This window comes from Panthera leo, chromosome E2 (genome assembly GCF_018350215.1).
Source record: "Panthera leo isolate Ple1 chromosome E2, P.leo_Ple1_pat1.1, whole genome shotgun sequence".
Classification (NCBI taxonomy): Eukaryota; Metazoa; Chordata; class Mammalia; order Carnivora; family Felidae; genus Panthera; species Panthera leo.
This window is the reverse complement of record NC_056693.1, coordinates 61,085,617-61,108,768: the sequence shown is the minus strand read 5'-3', so window position 1 is coordinate 61,108,768 and position 23,152 is coordinate 61,085,617. Positions and strand designations below refer to the sequence as shown.

Genomic DNA, 23,152 nt, shown 5'->3' with positions numbered 1-23,152 from the left:
GGCGCTTGTTCTACTTCCGGGACACGCCCACTTTAGCAAAGGTTTCCCCGGAAGCCTCCCAAAGGCTTCTGGAGGACCTCTGTTGCTGCCGTCTGCTCGCAGCACCGAGGTTCGGGCCTTAATTTAGTTTTCAGCGCGGGCACCTGAGCCGGCTGGGGCGCTGAGGAACGCCTGCCGGAGGAGGGGGAGGCCGAAGTCCGAGGGGCTGGGGAGTCCCTTGGAGCTCGCGAGGGCCGATCTGGAGCTACGCGGGTCAGGGAGCCGAGGGCGCGTCGGAAGGGTGTGGAAGGCAAGAATGGATGGGACGCTGCGACGGACGTCCCCTGACACATGAGTGTGGAGCACCCACTACGTGTTGGGCCCTGTCAGGCTCTGCCCTCGCGGACCTTCCATTCTAGTGGGACGCAGCCAAACGAGGTAAGTAAATAGATGGCCCGAGAGTTACGCGTGCTAAAGAGAAAAATGAGGCAGGGCAGTGAGTGGGACGTGCCGGGCGCGGGGGTGGAGCATTAAATAGGGTTCCAGGAAAGGCCTCCCGTGCATGGGACTACACTGTAAATGCTAATATTAATATAGGCCATGGACATTTGGTAATCATGAAATTAATCATAACTTAGAATCATTTGTTTTAATTTAAACTAATTATCATGTTCAGTTCATTCCAGCCCCTTTTTAATCATTCATAAGCTAAGCTTCTAGCTAATAACGAAATTAGAAATAGTCCTTGGTAGGTATAGTTTTTAGATTATTTGTTTGAGATTCTCAGGGCAGGGGTAGGAAGAGGGCAATTTCTAGGTCAAATAGATTTTTTTTTTTTTAATTTTTAATGTTTATTTTTGAGGGAGAGAAACAGTGTGAGAAGTGGGGAGGGTGCGGTGAGAGAGGGAAGCACAGAATCTGAAGCAGGTTCCAGACTCTGAGCTGTCAGCACCGAGCCGGACGTGGGGCTTGAACCCACAAAGCATCAAGATCATGACCTGAGCCGAAGTTGGACGCTTGACCGACTGAGCCACCCAGGCGCTCCTTTTTTTTTTTTTTAATTTTTTTTAATGTTTATTTATGAGACAGAGACAGAGCATGAATGGGGGAGGGGCAGAGAGAGAGGGAGACACAGGATCAGAAGCAGGCTCCAGGCTCTGAGCCATCAGCCCAGAGCCCGACCCGGGGCTCGAACTCACGAACCGTGAGATCGTGACCTGAGCTGAAGTCGGATGCTCAACCGACTGCGCCCCCCAGGCGTTCCTTAAATAGAAATTATTGGGTACTAGAAATTTTATGGAGAAGGTAGGTGTGCTGACCCAGTGCGGTCAAGTCCACATTTGCATGGGCTTGATTCTCCTGTACACATACTTAGTTGTGACAGGATGCATAAGTAAACGTATTGAATGAATACAAGTAATGATGCTAATAATGTGTTGTTAAACAATGTCAGTATGAGATTTACTATGTTGGGGTTTATACTGAAACTGAAAGTCAATTGTACTATTTAATACTAAAGAGGTATGATTCTCATCAACACACAGAGACAGAGGGGTGCTTGGCTGGCTCAGTAGGTGAAGCGTGCAATTCTTGATCTCGGGGTTGTGGGTTTGAGCCCCACATTGGGTGTAGAGGTTGCTTAAAACATAAAATCTTTGATAGAGACATAAAGACCAAGCGTAAAGCCCGCTGACCGTTCTAGCAACCAAGGACACAAACACATACTGTCACGAGACTAAATGTGTCAGACCAGACAGGGCAGGGTGTTCCCTCCAGCCACTCTGGAGGAGAGTGGAGCCTGACCCGTGAGCTGCCCGCTGTGAGGGAACACCAGCAGGGCTTCCCTGAACAGCCCCTCCTGTTGGGACCCCTCATGCACAGCCAGAAAGAGGGGACGTTGTCAGCTCACCTCCCCCCGTCCCATGGCAGCTCTGGCAAGGCCACTGCCCAAGTTCTGCGTGCCACGGGTGCCCTCACCCCAATTCCACATTCTTCTCCTGGATCCTTTAATAGTCGGCATCAGCTCACAGTCAAGCTCGGAGCCCGTGGGCCCCGCAGGGTGACTGTGCACTTCCTGTTCTGGGACGTGACACCTTCAAGTGGAGTCCTCAGAGTCCCACCTTTTGCCCAAGTGTGGGGGACATCTCGTTCACCATAATTGCCGAGTACTTACGCCACACCCCCTCGGAAGTGAATGGGAAGGATTTTAGGTTGCCCGGCAAGAGACTGAGGTATGCTGCCTGCCATTCGTTCATCACTCTGCACAGGCAGTGACACCAGAGGGTTACTGATTCGCTCGTTGCCGCCAAGTTCACTCTCTGGGCCAGAGGCACTCTTGCCCTCTGCCAAGCTGCCAGCAGCTCTGGGGCAGGTGAGCCCGAGGCGGTCACTGGGGGACCTCATTCCCCGAAGGGGCAGCTGCAGCTTCTCACAGGGCAGGTGGCCCTTCTGCCGTCATCGCTGAGACTCAGCACGGTGAAAAACGACAGCTCCTCGGGGCACTTGTTTATTTTCGTAAACCATAGGCGTCTACTGTGCTAGGGTTTCTGTGTCGGTAGTAGGGGCCCCATTCAGCCTGCTCCTGAATGGTTCTCTGCTCTTCACTTCCGATGGAACCGTAGCTGGTTAGAGTCTCTTGTGAGGCTTTAGTGATGATGATCTGTGGAATGACAGCTTTCTTCTTGCTCGAGTTTACCTTTACATCAGGTTTCTCTAGAAGGAAGAAAACATCCAGGTATTTAACATCTCTGTGGAAAAGCCCTTCTAGAAGGCAGAGAATGTCTGTGTTAGGGCCAGAGCAAAAGAATTAGATGTGTGGTTCAGGAAAAGAAGTGGTCAGGGTCAAAAGCAGTCAGAACATGTTACAGAGCTTTCATGGATTGACAGCTCAGCCAGGAGGGTGGTGAGTACTCGACGCCCTCTTTCAAGGAAGGAAAAGGGAGACACGCTTCCACCATCCACCGTGGAGAGTCTGAGCTGCTGGCTGGCTCGTGCGACAGACCTGGAAGGAGAGAATGGAGAAAGAAGACAAAAGGCAGAGTCTGTCCCAGAGGTGAAGGCTCAGATACGCAGTTTCCCCTGCACAGAACCTTATCAGTCAGAACGCTGAAGAATCAGCATTTCTGACATCGGCCACGACATTCTCTTAAACTTAAGCTTCCAAGGGTTGCACAGAGCTTGCGAAATGCCGAGGTTGTCTTACGTTACACAAGACGAAAGCAGAAGTGCTTTCTTGCCTCCAGGGTTGTGTCTCCCAGCCCCCTCCCTGGGGTTACAGGTTTGAGGCACTACGGAGAGGTCTCTTTCTGCGCGTGTACCCAATAGAGCAGGGAGAGTTAGAATAATCGCACTGCCGCAGAATTGTTACAAAACGCTATTGCACTGGTTCCATTGCTTTGTCCCCCGCTTAAAATACCTCACGAACCCAGCTACGGGCAGGGGCGGGTGGATAGTTGCTCGTTCTGTGTCAGCCATCATTCTGAGCCCAGAGTAATGACGACGGTGACTACCAGCTCACAGCAGTTTCTGAAGTAGGTCCTCTTAGCAGCTGTGTTTTACAGGTGAAGGGACTGAGGCACAGAGAGGTCATGTGCTCAAGGCTGACGGTACAGGGAGATGCTGGGGCCCCGAGCTCCCTCCTTCTTCGTCACCGCATCCACAGCTCCGATGGTTTTAACTACCAGTGAAGGACCCATGGCCTGCACCAGGCACTGAGAGTGTCCTTTTTATCATAAGTAAAAAAACTGAATTTCATCATATCTTGCATTTAAGTTGGGGAGTTCATGTTTTTTATATTAATACACACTTTTTGCGTATTCAGACTAAGAGGTGATGACTATGCGATTTAAAAACTGCATATGGAATGATGTGCACGCACTGTTTGATGCTTTTAGGGTCACATTATGGAAGGGGGAGTCCGGCAGCTGCTCGCAGGGCTTGGCTGAGCCCCATGTTTGCACATACAGGGGTGGCCTCTTCCACGGCAGCCTGTGTCCCGCTGTCTGGGGCCCATCCATTACACAACCAGCTCCCTTGAATGAACATAACTTGGGTTATTGGCAGTTTGTATCTTTTTCAAGTGATGCTGCAATGAACATTCTTTCATTTATGTACTTGCACATTTGTGAGGGTGTATCTACTGGCTAATTTACTGGAGTGAAGATTTTGGTAAGTATTGTCCAGTTGTTTTTTGTAAAGATTACATCAATATATATTTCCACTAAGACTCTATAAACGGGACATGTCTCCATCCCCTCCCCTCATCCTTGCCAATTTGCTAAGTCTTTTCCCATTTATATGAAAATGGGAAGTACTGACTTCTGCCCCCACTGGTCCCAATCACCTTGCCTGAAGCTTCACCTTAGCATGGGGAGGTGAGCGTCTTGCTGCTTATTCACAGGCCGGTGGTGTTTATTTTCCTGTGAATGCTGGTCACGTTCTTTGCTCATTTTGCACTTGGACCTTTTTTGTGTGCAAGAGCTTTTTGTACCTTTAGGAAGTTTGCCATTGGCGCCGGTACCGTAAACGGTTCAGACACATCAGTCTCTTTCTTCTGGCTCTTAGGGTCTGTCAGAGTGAAAAGGTGCTCCCTCCACCCAACCTACAAAAACCGTCACTGTTTTACTATGTTCAATGTTCTGGTTCCTGTAGAATTGGGGTAAGGACCGAGGCAGCGTCGCTGCTTTCTCAGTGGTCCAGTCAGCGGTCTCTGAACCGCCGAGCGAACTCTCCCATCTTTCCTCCACTCCTTCCACTTGGCGCCTTTATCATGAATTCCGTGATGGTGAGACACATGTGTCCACCCTGCTCTCTCCATGGCAACACACTTTCATGTCAGGGCTCAATCCCTCTTGTGCCTCTGCTCTTCCAGTTTCCTGCTAGTTTTACGTTTTTATTATCCTAGGTAAACTGTAGAATAATTTGGTCCAGTCCCCAAAAAGAACTGTGGTGTTCTGATTGGGGTCACTGATTTTATAGACTAAGGGAGACTTAACATCTTTACATTATTGAGGTTCTCTAATTCAGAACAAGAGTTCTTTAGAGTTTTAAAACGTTTTCATGTAGGAACACGAATCTTTTTTAGGACTCTTGATACATATTACCTGTACTAGTTTTCAATTACTGTCTAACAAATTACCACAAATTTAGTGGCTGGCTTAAAACAGTACCTGTATTTGTCATCCCCAATTCTGTTGGTCCTAAGTCCAGGCTACGATCCAGCTGTCAGCCAGACTGCATCTTCTCGCGGGCCTGGGGCCTTCCGAACTCATTCAGGCTGCTGGGTAGAGGTTCATTCTTTATGGGTGAGGGACTGACGTCCCTGCTTTCTTGCTGGCCGTTGGTAGAGGTTGCTCACAGCTCCTCTCACAATGTGGCAGCTTAAAAAAATTTCTTTTGAGATAAGATTGACACGGTAGCTTCCTTCTTCACAGCCACCTGACACTGACTTTTTTAAAAAAGGCTTCTCTAGTTAGGTCGGGCTGACCCAGGATAAACTCCGTTTTAAGTCAAAACCAATGGATTACTACCGGGATCCCGGGAGTAACACCCATCTTCTTCACAGGTCCCGCCCACATTCAAGGGGCAGTTATTATACAGGTGTTGTTCCCGGCAGACAGGGATCTTGGGGCCTGAGAATCCCGCCTACCACATTACCAAGTTGTCTTCAGGAAAATCGGTATTTCCATCAACAATGTGTCAGAGCACTTGATCTGTTGTGTGTTACTCTTTGACCTCTCATATGTTGCAAATATCTTTTGACCTTACCATTTGTTTTACGTTTGTTTATAGAGGATTTGGGGAGATGTTTTACTTTTTAACGTAGTCAGATTCTTCAGTTATCTCTTTGTAATGTCTTTGTTTTGACTCTTAAAAAGATGATCCCCACTGAGGACTCGTATTAAAATGTACCTATTTTTGTAGTCATTTCTGTTCTTTGTTTTAAAGTTTATTTTGAGAGAGACAGCACAAGTAGGGGATGGGCAGAGGGAGAGAGAGAGAATCCCAAGCAGGCTCTGTGCTGGCAGCACAGAGCCCAAAGCGGGGCTCGAACCCACAAAGCCGTGAGATCATGACCTGAGCCGATACCAAGAACCGGTTGCCTAATGACTGGGGCCCCAAGGCGCCCCTGTAGTCACTTCTTATATTCACTTTCCCCTGGCTGGAATTTATCTGAGCACATAGCAGAAGTTAAAATTCAACATGAGCTTTCCCTTAAAATGGTAAGCAATTCTTCTAGCATAATTTATTGTATAATTCTTCCTTTGCCACTTACTTTTGGTGCTAATTTTATACACACACACTCATAGTAAGGTCTTTTTTTTTTTTTTAATGTTTATTTTTTGAGACAGAGAGAGACAGAGACAGGGCATGAGCAGGGGAGGGGCAGAGAGAGGGAGACACAGGATGTGAAGCAGGCTGCAGGCTCCGAGCTGTCAGCACAGAGCCTGACGCAGGGCCTGAACTCACAAATTGAGACACTGTGACCCGAGCCGAAGTCGGATGCTCAACTGATGGAGCCTCCCCAGGCACCCCAGTAAGGTCTTATTCTTGTCCCATATTTTGTTTCATTGATCTATTATATCGGAATTATATTATTTTAATTATTACAAATTTTGATGTATTTTTTTAAGATTTTATTTTAGTTTATTAAAATGATTTTTCATGTCTATTTTTGAGAGAGGCAGAGCGAGAGGGAGACACAGAATCCAAAGCAGGCTCCAGGCTCTGAGCTGTCAGCACAGAGCCTGACCCGGGGCTCGAACTCACGAACCTCGAGATCATGACGAGAGCCGAAGTTGGACGCTCAACCAGCTGAGCCACCCAGGTGCCCCTTAGATTTTATTTTTAAGTATCTCTACACCCAATGTGGGGTTCGAAGTCACAACCCCAAGATCAAGAGTCACATGCTCTACAGACTGAGCCAGCCAGATGCCCCAATTTTGATACATTCTTAAACTTACAATTTTGAAGTTATAAACTCACAGAAAGTACCAAAAGTACAGATAAGTCCCATATACCTTTCACCCAGTTTCCTCCAATGGTAACATCTTACATAATTACAGTACAATGGCAACACCAAGATGTTGATTTTGGCACAGTTTGTGTTCTGTGCCATTTTATCACATGTAACCAGCACTAAGATCAAGATCACTAAGATCCAGATACACCACAAAGACCTCCTCTTTGCTATACCTCTATAGCCACACCTTTCTCCCCTCCCCCCAACCTTCCCGCCCTCCTGCCATCCCTAACAGACTCTGGCAACCACGGGTCTATTCTCACATTTCTATAATTTTGTCATTTGGAGATTATATAAATGGAGTCCTACAGCATGTGATCTTTTGAAATTGGCTTTTTTTCATTCAGGATATTTGAAATAGCTGACTTATTGCAAATAGGCACACTCTACCTTCAAAAAATTATGGACATATTCAGACACACATGAAAACGATAGTATAACGATACCCATATATGCATCACCCAGATTCAATGTTTTGTCCTTTTGTTTTGTCTATCTTCCTCAGTGTTTTTCCTGAGTACTGTCAAGCAAATCTCAGATGTATAATTTTACCCATAGTTAATGCAATGTTTATCAAATAGGGATTATTTTTAGCATAAGCACAATAACCTTGTCACATCTAAGAAAACCATTATTAATACCTAATACTCAATTTGGTTATCTCAAGAATGACTTAGCCCAGGCCCACGCTGTATTTGGTTCCTAGGTCCCTCAAGTGTCCTTGCACAGTCCTCTCTGCTATGGACTGAATGTTTGGGTCCCCCCAGAAGTCAGGAAGTCGAGTGTGAAAGGCCTAATCCGCAGCGGGATGAAATGTGGAGGTGGGGCTTTGGGGAAGTGATTAGGTTGAGATCATGAGGGTAGAGCCCCCACGATGGGATCGGTGCCCTTACAGGAGGAGGAGGAGGAGACCACAACCCTCTCTCCCCAGCCATGTGAAGACACAGCAATCTGGGGCATCTGGGTGGTTCAGTCATTTAAGCATCCAACTTCACCTCAGGTCCTGATCTCAGGGTTTCTGGGTTTGAGCCTGGCATAGGGCTCTGTGCTGACAGCTCAGAGCCTGGAGCCTGCTTAGGATTCTGTGTCTCCCTCTCTCTCTCTGCCCCCCCCCCCCCGCCCCCCCACTTGTGCTCTGTCTCTTTCTCTTAAAAATAAATAAAATGTTGAAAAAAAAGTCTTTACAGGCACAATGTATCTGTTTATCCCCCTTGCAAAAAAAAAAAAAAAGACGATGACACAGCAATTTGATGGCTGTTTGCAGGCCAAGGAGGGGTCCTCACAGGAATCGAATCAGATTGTTGGGACGACTCAGCCTCTAGAATTAGGACGAATAAATGTCTGTTGTTGAAGCTACACAGTCTATGGCATTTTGTTACAGCAGCCAGAGTAGACCTTTTTTCCATGTCATTTATTTGCAGAAAAATCGGGGTCATTTTTCTTCCACTAGAATTTCCAGCATTTTGGAGCTGGCCGATGGCACATTTTTGTGGCGTGTTAATGTGTGGTATAACGTGTGTATGTGGGTTTCGTAATGCAAAGTTGTAAGTATCTACAGAAGTAGCAAGACAAGGAACCCATCCCACAGCTGCCACAGGTCAAGCGCAAGGTCAGACTCCACCTCCGCCCCAGCGCTGACCCTCCATTCCAGTTACCGCTGCTACATGACAACTTTCCCCAACCCGTAGCAGCTTGAGACAACCGTTTTATTTTCTCACAACTTTAAGGGTCGGGAATTCAGGACAGGTTTGACCGGGCAGCTATCGCTTATGGTCCCCAGGTGGCTACAGGTGGATGCTGTCTGGGGCTGTGGTCTCTGTCTGGGCTGGACGTGCAAGACGGCGGCTCCCAGGGCTGGTCACTGATGCCACTGCTACGTGGTGTCTGGTGGCTCGGCCGGGGAGACCCACAGGCGGGGGGGCCAGAATCACCTGAAGGTTTGTTCAGTCCCAAGTCTGGCCCTTAGGCTGGAAGGGCTTAGAGACCAGGGCTGCGAGGCCTCCCCAGAGGGCTGGGCTCCTTCCCGGCGGGGTGTGGCGGCTCAGGGTTCCAGGCGCCGGCCTGCGTTCCCGAGAGCAAGGCGGGACGGCATCGCCTTTCCCCGCCCAGCCTCACAAACCACTTTTCTCCACCTTCTATTGGTTACAAGAGAATGTCAAGCTGGAAGAGATTTAAGGAGAGGCTACAGGCCCCGCCCAGGTGGGAGGGGCATCGAGGTCACACGGCAGAACCGGAGGCAGAGCAGGGGCTGCGGCTGCCTTTGGAAAGTGTCCTCAGCCGCACCGCACTCTTTCCACTTCGCAGCAAATCTCAGACACCGTCTCCGTCAGTCACATCGATTTATACCTGAGTACTTTGGGTGCAGCTCTAAGAGACAAGGACTGGTGTGTATTCCATGCGCTTTGAAGCATAATTCACACAAGATAAAATGCCCAGCCCTTAACTGCACAGCTGGATTCGTTTTCACAATTGTATGCACCTGTGTAATCACCCCCACGAGAGGCAGAACTTTCTACCACCATGCAGCGTCCCCACAGGCTCCCTTCCAGTCAGCTAGCCTCTCCCTCCCTCATTCCTACCCCAGAAAGAACTTTCTGGTTTTTATCCCATAGTAGTAAGACCTACTTTTATTATTTATGTGATACACAGCATTTTCGACTCGTTAGGACTCTCCATTGCTCTTCGGCTTTTGTAGTATTAGGTTAGTTGAAGGAAACTTGGACTCCGAAGGCCCTACTTTTTCCAAATCTAATAGGGAAATTCTTCAGCTTTACAGCACAAATGTGAGAGAGAAGCTGCTCATGCCCTAGTTTAGATGTTCCACCTGGCAGACCAGGTGTCTGCAGTTCTGATCGCCGGATCCTGCTCTCTGCAAGGTGACCAAGACCCGCTGCGTCCGCCTTATTGAACGCAGCCTTTTCTGGGTTTACTTGATCTCTTTGCAACATTTAATGCTGTTGACCAAATTACCTTCTTTCTTTTCTAACAGCTTTGTTGCGGTATAATTTACATACCGTAAAATTCACCTGTTTGAGGCATACCATTCAGTGATTTTTAGTAAACTTTCAGTGTTGGTCACCCATCGTTCCAGTTTTGAGAACATTTCTGTCACCTTCAAAAGGCCCCTTGTCCCCATTTATGGCTGATCCCTGCTCCCACCCTTAGTGCGGGCTTCCCTTTATATAAATTTGCCTTTCCTGGACACTTCACATGAATAGAATAACGATACGTGTGGTCTCTTACATTTGGCCTCTTTCAGTGGACCATCAGGATTTGGGGACTCCCTCACGGGCACGATGTCAGTAGCTTGCTCCCCGTCACTGCTGAGATGCCGCCTTAGATGGAGAAACCACACTCTTCGCCTTCTCTCTTGAAACCCCACCTTCACTCTCGCTCTCTGACCTTGCCCCTCTGTATCCACCGTCTCTCTACCCTCTGAAGTGAGGGTGTGACAGACACTAGGTGCCTCTCCAGCCGACACCCACCTGCCCACACCTGCCTGTACTGGCAGAAGTCCAGCCCCAGAACTTTCACATCTGAGCCTGTCCTGGCGATGCTGGGCAGGTGAGACCCTCCAAGGGAAGGTTCTTGCACCGAGAACGGCCCCTCGTGAACGAGACAGCAGTCCAGGCTGCACGTGACACCAAGGGCCATCCAGCTCTCTGACAACACTGAGGGTGGCAAAAGCGTAGACCCGAACAGTCCTTGATGCCATGGGATGCTGCTGAGCAAGCCACCGTGAGTGCCCTCTTGTGACCCTTCATTCGGGAGGTGTGGAACCCCTCAGCAGTACAGCCGCATCTTGTTAGCTGCTCTGTGACTTGCAGCCAGAAGGCTCCTGACCGACCGGCAGCGTTCTTCAAACCTCCTCCCCAGGACGCTGGCCCTTCCTGCAGTCTTCCACTCCGGCAAGGGTTCCTACAGCAGGATCTGGAGTCCGGGCCTCGCTCCCAAGCCCAGCACCCTCGTTTCAAACGGCTTCCTGCCCTTGACCTCACAGGTGCCTCAGTCGGAGCCCACCCGTGCTCACCAGGCCAGCATCGTCTGACCTACCAACCATTCATTCCTAGGTCAGTGATGCCCCACGTCCCCTCCAACAGCAGGGTCCGCGGGTCCTACCTCCCGCATCCTTTCAGAACTCCTACTGCCAATACCTCATTAGTTCCTACTCCGTTGCTGCCACGGGCCTATGACAGGTCCCCTCACTGCCCCCGAGTAGCCTCTATTCTAGAGAAAGACTTCTCCAAGGCACAAACCCCATCACACCTGCTTTGTTTTAGTTATTTAACAGTTCCGTTTCCATAATGCACATGATAAAATTGATGAAAGGCTTCATATTCTGGCTGCTTCTGTGGCCTCATCCCCCACCCACCCCCACCTGCAAAGGTCTGGCCACGCTGGGCTGCCAACAAAGTGAATACATTTACCAAACCGATCTCTGTCCCACCAACGTCCTAGTTCCTCTGATCCCTGTGCCCCGGGTTGAGTTCCCACATCCCTTCTTACAGGACTCCCAGGTCCTGTTCCAGTCTGCGGAATGTCGAGGGAGCAACAGTCCTGCCCAAAGACACTCGGCCCTCGGCAACGGTGGGTCTGCCTTGCAGCCAGACGCTGAGAAGTCCCTCTGGACTCTGCTATGCATCTACCACCTGGAAAGTTACCCAAACCTTTATCCACCTGCTGCTTTCCGCCGACAATTCTGGGTATTTACCTCCTACATAAAGGTCCTAAAACCCTTCCCTCACTAGGGCATGCCCCCTGCCACTGGTATCCCACCACTCAGGCTCCTTTCTACACCACCCCCACATTCCCCGGCCTCAGGTTCTGTCCCCTCCTGGGCGTGACTTACCTTCGACTTCAGATGAAGCCCACTGTCGCTTGGCTGCCCCTCTCTTTCCATGGAGGCTCTCTGCAGGCTTAGCGTCCGGAGGCTTCTCAGACTCTTGAGAATGCCTGCCCGTCGGCCTTTCCCTGGCCTTGGGAACTGAATAGACGCGCCCCTTTTGCTCCTCACCTGAAACACACGGACCATTAGTCCTACAGTTTACTGGATCCCAGTCCTTCAGTTGGCTGCTTTGGCCCGCAATGAAACAAGGAAGCTCGCAAGCCTTGGGTCCCTCCGTCTCTCTGAACGTGGGTGTTTCCGTGGGTGAAAAGACTCCCGAGGCACAGTCGTCAGGGAGGACTCAGGCGCCTCACTCGGGAGTGAGGAGCGGGGGCGGGTGGGGCGCCCAGCACCCCCAGCCCCCGGCGTGGGCGGACCCCGCCGAGCGCCCCTGTCGCCCCGCCAGCCCTGCGCGAACCGCGGCCGCGGGGCCTATGAGACGACGGGCCGACGGCCCTTTACCTTTCCTAGGTTTGTGTTTGCTTTTGGAAAGTCCCATAGGTGAGCCCACCGCTCCCCGCCGCAGCCCCGCACTCCGTACCTCTGCTGGCGCGCCGCGGGAGTGACTCACAGAAGCTAACCCGGCCGACCTGGCGCGGGTCTCCACGGCAACGGCCCGCCCCGCCCCGCCCGCGGGACTTGCGTCGTGGTCTCGCGAGAGCTTCCGGTCGCCGGAAGTGGGCGGTGACCCCGGAAGTTCCCGCGCGAAGGAGCTGTTTGGTGCGATCCACTGGGCCCCGGGGTTCCCGTCAGTCGGTTCCTGCGAGGGCTGCCCCTGCCGGACCTGCCATGGACGGTAAGAGACCCCGCCCACCGGGGGAGGGCGGGGCTCAGCCGGGCTCCCCCAGGCCTCAGTCTCCGACAGCGATCTCCGATCCCTGGGCCTAGACCCCAGACCCTGCTACCCGACCAGGGACTTGGATCTCCGGCCCTGGACCCCGATCCTCGATCCCCGGAGCTTCAAGCCCAGAACCCGATAAGGATCCTCGACCCCACACCCTGCCCCCTTGCCCCCCTGCCCCCAGACTCCTCAGCGTCCGCCTCCCAACCCCCCAGCTCCTCTACCGGCTAGGGACATCGGCCTCCTTGGGGTCCTGGGATGTCAGGTCAGAGGGCACCAGAAAAGGAGACAGTTGCACCACTGCCCCCAAAACACCACTAAGAAAAATAGGAAGAGCTCAGGCAAAAAGCACTTACTGTGGGCCAGGCACGGTTGTGCATGTGGCCTACTGCATAACAGCTCTTGAGATAGGAACTTATGCCCCAATCCTGCAGATGGGGAAACAGAGGTAGTCATCTAGCTCCCTGGTCTTGTCCTCCACTGTCTACAGCACTCACTCCGCCCCGTCCGTGCTCCGGGACACTAAAGAACAGGAAGAATCAGTGGTAAAGTGAGGTACATACATTTGCTAGAACGTTTAGGGGCTGGTGTGATAGGTTTCAAAACTCACTGTGTGAAACGTAAAAAAACTGTACAACCGTTTGTACGGTTTTACAAACGTTTTACAAACGTAAAAAAACTGTGACAACTTGTGTCGTTGTCACAAAGGAAGTTCTACGGCGGTTGCTTCAGCACCACACACCCAGCACTACCATCACCACAAATGTTGGGTTTTGCCCCATAGTTTACCCAGTTCTTGGGGGAACTTTCTTTTGGCCGTTTAGCTTTTTTCCTGGGTTAGGTTTTGCCTTAACAGCTGTTTGCTCTCCAGAGCCGGTTCCTGCTCCTCACATGTGAAGAGAAGGAGGCAGGGAGCCAGGGTCACACCGTAAGGTAGAGAGTTGGAGAGCCTGCCAGAAGTGTCCCTTAGCTCTGGTTTACAGATTCACAGGCGGCTTTGGCCTTGACCAGGGCCTGCACCGATAGGTGGTGGATGCACGTGGCTACCTGAAACCCCACTGGGTTCTCAGCGGGGGGCGGGGGGTGCTTGATTTGCATTCGTGAACACTCAACACCCTCCTGGTTGCAGGATTTCCTTCCTGCATTCTGGGCTAGTGCAGCAAACCCTTTCAGACATCATTCTCCGAATCTAGAAATTGAATAAATAGAGAGAGTTTCCACGTGAATCTGGATCTGTCTGGTCCTTGAGTTTGGGTGTGTGAGTAGCAAGAGTGAGCTGTCAGTACTCCCACGTCTCTTTGGTTCCTCTGTGTCGGGAGGGAGGCTCCTGAGCCTGAGTTGATGGCCCAGGCATGCCAGCTGCCATGGAGGGGGGTCTCTGTAGGTCAGCTCTCTGATAGCATAAGAGTCCTCATTCTACTTTTTTTATCCATTTACTTTTGGGGAAAAAGTGTCTATAAAATATCCTCCAGTACCGAGTTTTATTAGATTGGGAAAGAATCCCAAAGGTCTTTGTAAAGTTGCGTTAATTATAAACGACTCCTTGGGTTTTCACTGAGGGCCACGTGCTGCGTCCATGACCTCATTGGCCTGCACACTGATCCTTGAGGCCAGCCGGTGCCATCCTGGTGTTCTCTGGAAGGAGTCACAGGTTAGGGAAACTGTGTTTGCCCAAGCCCTCTGGCCAGTGGGGGAACAGAGGTAGCACGCGGTCCAGCTTCTGCCTCCAGTGTGGGCTGGGCTTCCAGCAAGGGCCCATCCATGCCTGCGTCCTGATCCGGCTCTTTGTGTCCAGGAGGGTCTTAGCGGCCCCCTCTGCTTGTTAGAAGTGCCCCCTTGTCTTAGCCGGAATCCTCAGACCATCTCCTTTTTTTGCAGATACCCTGTTCCAGTTGAAGGTATGTACCAAATGACCTCTCACCCCAACCCTGTCCTGGTGGTCGGCAGATGAGGTCAGATGCTGGCAGTCGCAGTCAGAAGCACAGATTTCTGCACGGTGCTCACCCAGACTGGTGACGAAGGGGGGTATCGAATCGGCTCCGTGGCACGTTGCTTCTTTCCTTGTCTTGGGCTGAGCAGAAGCAGCTGAGTGGGCGAGTCCGTGAGACAGCGAGCACGTTGAAAAGACACAGCTTGGGTGTTAGGTGCGTCCCTTGATAGGCACGTTAGAACTGTGCTTTCCAATTCTTTAAAATCCTATCGAAGGAGAGCGTTCTAGGCAGCGGAGCCGGCCTCTTGTGACTGGCCCGGGGCAAGCTTCTCCATAACCACCCGTGGTTAGTTGTGACAGACCGGGCAGGAGTGGCGTGCAAAGGTGTTCACAAGTAGCTCGTCTCGCTGGCTCTGCTCTGCAGCCGGGCGGGGGTGGGGGTGGTGGAGAGCGCCTGGCGGCACCCAGGCACTTTGTTCAGCAAGCTTCCACCTTGTGGACCGTGCTCAGGGCCGCATTTCCGAGTCAGGAAAATCTGGATTTTTCCCTTCAGCAGAGGAGGAGTGTGAGGTGGGCAGACAAAAGAAATCCTTTCCGTAGGACAGACAGACGGCCCCGAGAGGGAGCATCCACCTGCCCTCTGCAGCGGTGAGGGCTTCAGATCTGTGCTGCCCTCCGCCAGCCACACGGAGCCCTTGGAATGTGGCTAGTTGGAGGAACTGAATTGTTACTTGTACATCATCTTAGGTAACTGGAACTTAAATAGCCATGTGTAGCTAGTGGCTCCTCTGCCGGACAGTGCAGGCTTACCGAGTCTGAAGGAAGCGAGGTCGGGACGCTAAGTGCAGCAGACACTGATGTAAAAGCACCCAAGCAGTGAATGTGAATGGGTGGGCGACCTTCGAGAGCCTGCCCTGCCCTGTGAGCCCAGCACTGTGAGCCCAGCCCTCGGGGAGGTGGGTTTTCACAGGTCGGATCGTCTGAGTGAGATGCTGGGTGACGCAGGGGCCCCACCTCTGCATGTGCTCCCAGGACTGGCCAGTGGAACACGTGGGCTGGTGCCTCAGAGCCGGTTGGCGGAAGGACAAGGGGCTATATGTAGAAAAAAGGCGGGGCTCCTGGGTGGATCGTGGGGTCGAACGGTTTGCGAGATCAAGCACCGTGTGGGGCTCTGCGCTGACAGCATGGAGCCTGCTGGGGAGTCTCTCTCTGCCCCTCCCCCACTCACGCATGCGCGCCCGCTCGCTCTCAAACTTTAAGAGAAAGAAAGGGAGGAGGGAGGGTTCGGGGGACAGAATTCTCTCGCAAAGAGGGCTATCCTTGGGTATGTGACACTTTTGCAGACTGAGATATATTTCAAGTAGATGTCGGGTTGCCTCAGCTGGGCCCGGTCTGGGATGTTCCGGGACAGAAGTGGCCAGTGGGGAGACGCCCACGAGAGGGCGGTATTTGTGGCTCAAGGGCAGGCAGCGCCCCTCCCCCACCCCACCACCTCTAGCGAGCGCAGGGGCCCCCCTGGGCTGAGGCCTGCTCGTGGGAGCCCCGTGCTGCATCATCCTGCTTCCAGACCGGGCTTCCCAGAGGGGCTGCGGTACTTGGCAGGCGGGTACCAGGGAGACGCGGTCGCCGCCCAGCGGCCCCTCCCATACACAGTACCGTGTGAGGAGAGCGCTCTGAGGTGTGTGTCCGCTGCGGATTGTGAATTATTCCCCGGGCTACTTGGGGTAGCTTGAAACACACACTGTCAGGTTTTTTCCGCGGGCGTTGAAAGTCCGTAAGTAGTGGCGATTGTGTGAGTTGCCTTTTTAACTTCCCGCTCCGGGGGAGGCTTTGGGCAGGGTGTTCTGGGAGAGGACCTTGCGGGAAACCCCTTTCGGCCCTCCCTTTCCCCCCGAGCCTCAGAGACCCAGGGAGCCCCCTTCGTGCGGCCCCGGGCCGGGAGGACACTGGCGGAATGGGGGCAGGGAGGTGCCGCTGAGGGTGGGGGGCGTGCCGCAGGGCGGGCTCTGTCCGACCTAAGTGTCCTGCTTCCGCTCAGTTCACGGCAAAGCAGCTGGAGAAGCTGGCCAAGAAGGCGGAGAAGGACTCCAAGGCGGAACAGGCCAAAGTGAAGAAGGTGAGGCCGCGTCTGTGGTTGTGCTGGCGCCTTCTTTCCCTGTGGGGGGCGCTCCCCGCGACTCTGGCCGCGGCTGTTCTCACAGGAGCCAGCTCGAGGCCCGCGGGGGCTCCGGTCCGCCCCCCGGCCCCCCGAGAGTGTCCAGAGCCAAAGGACCGTGCTCGCCTTGCCTTTGTCTCTTTGTCCGCGCCTTTTATCCACTTCCAAAGTGCTGAACCTGCTTTCTCACAGACCGTGTGGGAGGCGGGCTTCCGGCCACCCCTGCCGTGACGCCTTCCGGCTGTCTTCCTTCCGCACCTGGCGCCTCGGGCCTCAGAACCTGGGCAGCGGTGGGGCAGCCCCTCCGCTGGCGAAGGGCGGGGCTGGCGGTGTCCACGCTGCGGAGGGGAAGGTGGGAGGGGTCCGCCAGCTCTCAGGCAGCAGATCCTGGGGGTGTTGGATTTGGGGGCTCCCAGGGCAGAGGGGAAACTGGACGGCTGGCTCCACTCTGGGTCCTTCGTGTTCCCCCCCGCGGTCGTGCTTGCTTCGGCACCAGCGTGTCCCGCCCTGGTTTCGTGAGAGGGAGCGCGGTGGGAGGAGAGAGGCCGGGCCCGGCTCTCCTGCTCAGCCCTCAGTGCGGGCTGGTCTGGCGCGCGGCCTGGACACCCCAGCTCCCGGATAGGCTTGGGGCCTAGCCTCTCTGCACTTTCACGAAGCCCGCAGGCGGAAGGGGCCGCCCCACGCTAGCGCATCTCGCCCTCGGCAAAGCCAGGACCGGGTCCCTGAGCAGGGCGGGCAGAGTTCGGACAAACAGCCATGTTCTCCCAGCTGGTGCCTCCCCGACTTTCAGGCCCTTCAGCAGAAGAACGTGGAGTGCGCCCGCGTGTATGCCGAGAATGCTATCCGCAAGAAGAATGAAGGCGTGAACTGGCTCCGCATGGCATCCCGCGTGGACGCGGTGGCCTCCAAGGTGCAGACGGCCGTGACCATGAAGGGGGTGAGTGCTCGTGCCTGGGGTCGCTTGCCACAAGGACTGGCCTGTGCCGGCAGGGCTGCGGGGCCTGGCTGGGCCGGGGGAGCCACGCCAGACCCCTTTGGGCGTGGAGTAGGGATCACTCGACACCGTCCGGGCAGCACCAAAGGACAGGACGCGGCGTCCTCAGTCTTCTTCGGTGCCCACGGTCTGGGGACCTGCCAGGAGAGAGCCTTGCAGCCTGTCCTGAACCTGGCTTGGCCGGGCCGGGCCTGGAGTCCTGTGGGCCTTGGGGGGGGAGGGGGGGACTGTGTGCCTGGGGAGGGTGCAGAGGGCCCGTCCTTCCTTCAGTTCTGTTGCCGCCTCACGTTCTCCCGTGCCAGGTGACCAAGAACATGGCGCAGGTGACCAAAGCCCTGGACAGGGCGCTGAGCACCATGGACCTGCAGAAGGTCTCTGCAGTGATGGACAGGTTCGAGCAGCAGGTGCAGAATCTGGACGTGCACACGTCGGTACGTCGCCCGTGGTCTGGGTGTGCGGGGGTGCATCCGGGGGGCGGCCCGTGGTGGGCCACGCGTGTGTTTCCCTAGCGGTGCCCCGTGGCGGGGGGTCGCCTCCAGAGCACCCGAGTCTTGTGGAGGCTGGAGTCGGCACGCGGAGGCCTAGCAGAGGAGAGGGAGGCCCGCGGCTAGGGTGTGGGGGCCTCTCCCAGTGATGGGCCGGAGAGGCTGTGTGCAGACATGTTAGCTCAACACCCAGGGCGCCGAGAGCGCCGGAGAAGGCACCCTAGAGGGAGTGGGGGCGGGAGCCTCGTGCGGGTGGAGGGAGCGGGCAGGAAACGTGGTTGAGACGGGTGGCCGGAAACGGGGCTGCGGCGGTCCTCCCGAGGCCGCAGGGGAGGTTCCTGGGGCCTGCACCCACCTGCCCAGAACGTGACCCCCAGGTAATGGAGGACTCCATGAGCTCGGCCACCACGCTGACCACGCCACAGGAGCAGGTGGACAGTCTCATCGTGCAGATCGCCGAGGAGAACGGCCTGGAGGTCCTGGACCAGCTCAGCCAGCTGCCCGAGGGCGCCTCCGCCGTGGGGGAGAGCTCCGTGCGCAGCCAGGAGGACCAGCTGTCCCGGAGGTGGGCTCGGTGCCCCAGAGGTGCACCCCCGGTCCCTCCTCCATGCTCTTGACGCTGGGGTTGTGGGGGAGGGGCTCGGTGCCCCCGACCTGTGCTCTGATGTGGGGGAAGGGAGGCGCAGCATGGCCTTAGGGGGAGCGCTTGTGCGGTAGACTTTGGCCCAGCGAGTACCGCTCTTTCCAGGAGGCCCCCGCCCCGAGGCCCAGTCCAGGGCCCATCTGATCACCTCTCTCTCCTGCTCCTTGTTCAGTGTCTGTGTTGTGTGTCAGCCATGGTGCTCCCACACCTGTCCACTGATCGCTTGAGGAAAGGAGGTCTCTGCTGTCCCTAACATACCAGATTCTTGACAACGCGTGGCCATTCCCCGAGCCTTCCTCTGCTGCCCCCACGCGGCCATGCAAAGCTGAAGTTGAAAGGAGAGGGTCACGGCTCCATGGATGGGTGCGGGGCCTTTGGCCCCCAGGGTGGGCGTCTTGTCCTTGAGCGCACAGCAGGTCAGAGTGCTTCTGCCCCTCGCCCTCCCTCACAGGAGTTGTGTTGGTTCACAGGTTGGCCGCCTTGAGAAACTAGCCGAGATCCTGCTGCAGGGCCCTGCGTCCCCCGCCTCGACGTGCGGGAAGGGCCGGGGACGAGGGCTACATCTCCCCCCCCCCTCCCCCCCACGCCTCTTGCCTTCCTGCACGCCCTGCAGCGCAGCCCTGACCTCCAGGCCTGGGAATTGTTCCTCTTAGCGTAGACGGTGGCTCTGTGTCCTGGTGGGTGAGTTTGCACAAACTTCTGACTTCTGTGGGTTATTTCTGTGACTCCGGGCTGACCAGCTTGGGGTTCTGCAGGCCTCCCCCTCTCCATCTCCTACCCTCTGAGGAGTTGATGGGGACTGACCAGTGGACACCGTGTGGACCGTGGGGGCCTCTGGACTCCGTGCTGCTGGCAGTCAGCAGGGGTCAGGGCTGCTTCCTGCTTCGGGCCGTGTCCCCACTCGGGGTTTCGGTGTGAGGCTCCAGACTCCCGAGTCCAGGCGGGCCCACCCGGGGCGGGGCGGGGGGGGGGAGGTGTCTCGTTCCACTGCCGCCTCCGGAGGACCTGGGCCCTGAGAGCCGTGTCGTGTGTCCTCCAGGAACTCAGGGTCTGCCCCGAGGCCCCTCCCAGCGGGGAGCAGACGGTCTCATGCTACCGGTCGGGTGCTGCCCCTGCACCGTGCTCTCCTGTACTGTAAATGATAGGTGCCTCCCCGCGACTGGGCTCTCCTCCTGCCCACACCGTCAGACCTGGAAGTCAGAGTGGCTGGCCGGAGCTCGGGGGCTGGGAGAGGTGCCCCCGGCAGGGCCGTGGCAGCCACAGCCAAGCAGCTGGCTGCAGCCCCCTCCTGAAGATTTTCCGTGACGGGCTGCGGTTTCTAGTTTTTTCATTTCCTGAAGTTTACTTTGTTTTCTTGAAGCTTCCTGGGTTTTTTGTTTTTTTGCCAAAACAGGAGCAGGCGGCAGATGGGGGGTGTTGGTCCACGCCTCCTTCTTGGCACAGGCTGGGGGGGTGGGGGGTGGGTACTTCGTGGCTGGTACTGAGCAGGGCCCAGCTCCGCGCTCGACTGACCCCCCGACCAGTCCTCCCCAGATGCCTTCGGCTTCCGGGGCTGCCCTCACACCCACGGCTCTTGTGAACGGAAACGTTGGAGACCCTTACCATGACTCGCTACGTCTGATCTCTTGGGCCTGGTGGCTGTGGGTGTTCTGTGAAGTCCGCTGTGTTGGCCTGGGCACTCGGGACGGTGATGGGAGACCCCAGAGGGAGGGTCAGAGTGCTGGCTTCCCTTCCTCAGTGCCAACCTCGCCTCACTCCCTGGCCGTGGTCTCTCAGGGCGCCCACGTGCAGGGGTGCAGAGAAGGTCCTGAGAGTCCTGCTGCCCAGGGGGTACAGGGCTCCGTGGCTGTGGCTCATCAAAGAGCAGTGGGTGTGTTTGCCCGGTTCCTAAAACACTGTTGTGAGTAAACAAATTGATCCCTGAGAACTTTCTCCAGCTTTGCTTTCCTGGCTTTGGGTCGGGCAGGGGGCCGTAGGTGGGGCCATAGGCGGGACCCTTGGTATGGCTCTCTGGCCCCCATTTAGGAGGCCGAGGAGGGGTACCTAGAGGAGGGCGGGTGGGGTGGTGGGTGAGGTATGCATGTTCTCAGGCTCCGCCCCCACAGATGGAATTAGAACCCGAAGTTTTAAGTTTTTACCATGAAGTGATTCTAAACACACATAAAAGCGGCAGAGCACCCGGTCTGTATACGCTTGTGTTCACCGCGCCCTTCGCGTCCCCTTCCTAGTGAACCACACGTAACCCACTGTGTCAGGAAACCACCCTGACAGCTGTCTGCTTGCCCTGCCTCCGTCCACCCAACCCGGGACCGTCCCTCCCATCTGTCTCTGGCGCCTGGGTGACCCCGAGGCCTGCCGGCCAGCTGTTTTGCAGCCCGGCTTGCCACTTGGGCTGATGGGACATTTTCACACGATGACATTGAGGTCACAGCTGTAGGCGGGAACCCCACAGAAGTGGTATTGTGTCCTCAGTGTCTCACACCAGGTGCACGGTGTCACTGTCCTACTCACCTAGGACAGGTGGTGTGGGCCAGGCATCTCCCCCAGAAAGTCTCATTTGCCTCCTCTGTTGCATATCCTGTCGGAAAAAATCGTAAGCCTGCCAGCATCGCCTGCAAACATCGTCATGCTTTGTCCCAACCTCCGTGTCCCTCCGTGAATCTCCTGGTGACAATATTTGTGGTGATTTCCTATTTGCAGTTCCGTTGAAGAGTTCCTTCCCTCCATTTACTTTTACTTCGTCGTTTATGTCAGCGTGGACCTGTGGGTGTTTGTCCCCTGAGCGCCAGAAACCACTACTTGCTGTCATCAGCCTCCCTCTCCTCGTTTGGAACTTTGACCGCAGAAGCCTGCTGCACACACTCCCATCTTTGCTTGTGTTTGCACAAAGCGCTCAGAATTGCTGGCCACACCTCTGCGAGAAACCCCTCGCTGACCAGAGGCCCCCCGGTGCTTCTGTTCTCGTCCACAGCCACCTTGGAGTGGTTGTGTCCCTCTCCTGTTAGAATCATGACCTTCCGTTGTGGGTGCTCCCCATCCTGCCCGGTGTGGATTGGGGTTTTGAACGTGTGAGACGTGACCAAGGCTGACAGCTGGAACTGAATCGTGCCCCTGCCCCTCAGCCTCAGGCTGCCCAGCGGCGTCCCCCACCTCCCACCCCCACACCCGCGCGTATCTGCGGGGCAGCGGGGTCCTTGGAGCTGCTTCTGCACCCTGAGTTTGAGAAGTGCTGATGTGGGCCTTGCCGGGGGATGGGTGGCCCCTGGCGGAAGCCGCTCGCGTCCTGAGGGGTGTCCATGCCGCAGGGTGCGTGCCCCTGCCTACTGCCTCTATGGCAGTTATTAGGGCCCCAAGACATCCCCTGCCCCCCCCCCCCCCCCCAGTTTTATTTACTCCTCAGGAAAGGGCTTTTGAAATTGGACAGCAGGGCACTCCCCGGGACCAGATATGTTTCTGGTGTGGCACCCGCAGCTGTGGTGCTCTGGAGGGATCCGGGTCATTTCAGGACAAGTAGTGAAGCCTAGGGAGAAAGTACTTCCAGGTTAACAGACTTCGTGTGCCGCCTCCGCAGGCCACCAGGGGGACCCTCCCCACAGTCTCTGCCAGATGAATCCCCTGTGGCCCAGTGGGGGCTTTGGGCAGAATCTGGCCAACTCAGGACAGAGACCCTTACTTCCGGTTTCCTCCTTTAACACTGAATTGATCCTAAGTAATCAGCAAATACCCACAAATGTCCCTTCTGGTCACAGATCTGCCTGGGAATGACAGGGAGGGACCTTCACAGGGGTGGGGGAGACGAGCAGGCACCTGTGGGCTGTCCACCTTCAGGCTGGGAGCTGCAAGGGGCCGTCCACTGTTTGTGCGTGTCTTCGGGCCCGGGCGCTTGGGCACTGGGGCTCCTGCTCAGGAGTCTGCAGCCGTCCAGACCAAGCGTTCTGAGAGGCTCCGGCCTGGAGTCGGGGGGTGGTTCAGCCCTGCTCCAGACCTGGCTTTCCCGTCTGAGAGCAGCTGAGCCAGGCGGCAGGGGTGTGGTCACACGTGTGTGCGTAATGGTGTGGGGCACGCAGGTATACATGAGTGTGCATGTTCGTTCATATGGTTGGGGGGGGCGGGGAACTGAAGCCCAGACCGTGTGTTTTTAGACTTCAGCAATGTCCATGCAAATCTCTTTCGGGAGGACCCAGGCACGCCCGTGTCTGGGGGTCTAGCCTGGGACCAT

The 23,152-nt window shown here is 55.1% G+C and overlaps 2 protein-coding genes across 4 annotated transcripts; one reads left to right on the top strand and one right to left on the bottom strand.

Annotated features, from left to right (window-relative positions):
- Nucleotides 1-43: 43 nt before the first annotated feature.
- On the top strand, nt 44-21,593 carry CHMP1A (charged multivesicular body protein 1A). Of its 2 annotated transcripts, XM_042920790.1 has the most exons (10): nt 44-417; nt 10,260-11,070; nt 11,509-11,587; nt 12,357-12,681; nt 14,605-14,624; nt 16,695-16,772; nt 17,602-17,748; nt 18,108-18,236; nt 18,668-18,855; nt 19,404-21,593. In XM_042920790.1, the coding sequence occupies exons 4-10, from the start codon at nt 12,675-12,677 to the stop codon at nt 19,423-19,425; spliced, it is 591 nt and encodes a 196-aa protein (XP_042776724.1). In that variant the 5' UTR covers nt 44-417; nt 10,260-11,070; nt 11,509-11,587; nt 12,357-12,674; the 3' UTR covers nt 19,426-21,593. The 2 variants fall into 2 exon arrangements, with proteins under 2 accessions (XP_042776724.1, XP_042776723.1); XM_042920789.1 differs by lacking the exons at nt 44-417; nt 10,260-11,070; nt 11,509-11,587; nt 12,357-12,681; nt 14,605-14,624 and adding an exon at nt 14,877-15,750.
- Nucleotides 2,470-12,425, bottom strand: SPATA33 (spermatogenesis associated 33). Of its 2 annotated transcripts, none has more exons than XM_042920791.1 (3): nt 12,348-12,425; nt 11,850-12,014; nt 2,470-2,691 (listed from the first exon to the last, which is right to left on the bottom strand). In XM_042920791.1, exons 1-3 carry the CDS (start codon nt 12,382-12,384, stop codon nt 2,486-2,488), a joined length of 408 nt encoding a protein of 135 aa, XP_042776725.1. In that variant the 5' UTR covers nt 12,385-12,425; the 3' UTR covers nt 2,470-2,485. The 2 variants fall into 2 exon arrangements, with proteins under 2 accessions (XP_042776725.1, XP_042776726.1); XM_042920792.1 differs by lacking the exon at nt 2,470-2,691 and adding an exon at nt 2,698-2,980.
- Nucleotides 21,594-23,152: the final 1,559 nt, after the last annotated feature.

Bases quoted from the DNA above. Each gene is read 5' to 3' on its own strand.
- SPATA33 (XM_042920791.1), bottom strand. From the start codon at position 12,384: ATGGGACTTTCCAAAAGCAAACACAAACCTAGGAAAG. The intron at 12,015-12,347 runs GTAAAGGGCCGT...CGTGTGTTTCAG, and splicing joins CAAACACAAACCTAGGAAAG to GTGAGGAGCAAAAGGGGCGC. The intron at 2,692-11,849 runs GTAAGTCACGCC...TCTTCCTTCTAG, and splicing joins GGCTTCATCTGAAGTCGAAG to AGAAACCTGATGTAAAGGTA.
- CHMP1A (XM_042920789.1), top strand. From the start codon at position 15,646: ATGCTGGGTGACGCAGGGGCCCCACCTCTGCATGTGCTCCCAGGACTG. The intron at 15,751-16,694 runs ATATGTAGAAAA...GCTTCCGCTCAG, and splicing joins TGGCGGAAGGACAAGGGGCT to TTCACGGCAAAGCAGCTGGA. The intron at 18,856-19,403 runs GTGGGCTCGGTG...GTTGGTTCACAG, and splicing joins GAGGACCAGCTGTCCCGGAG to GTTGGCCGCCTTGAGAAACT.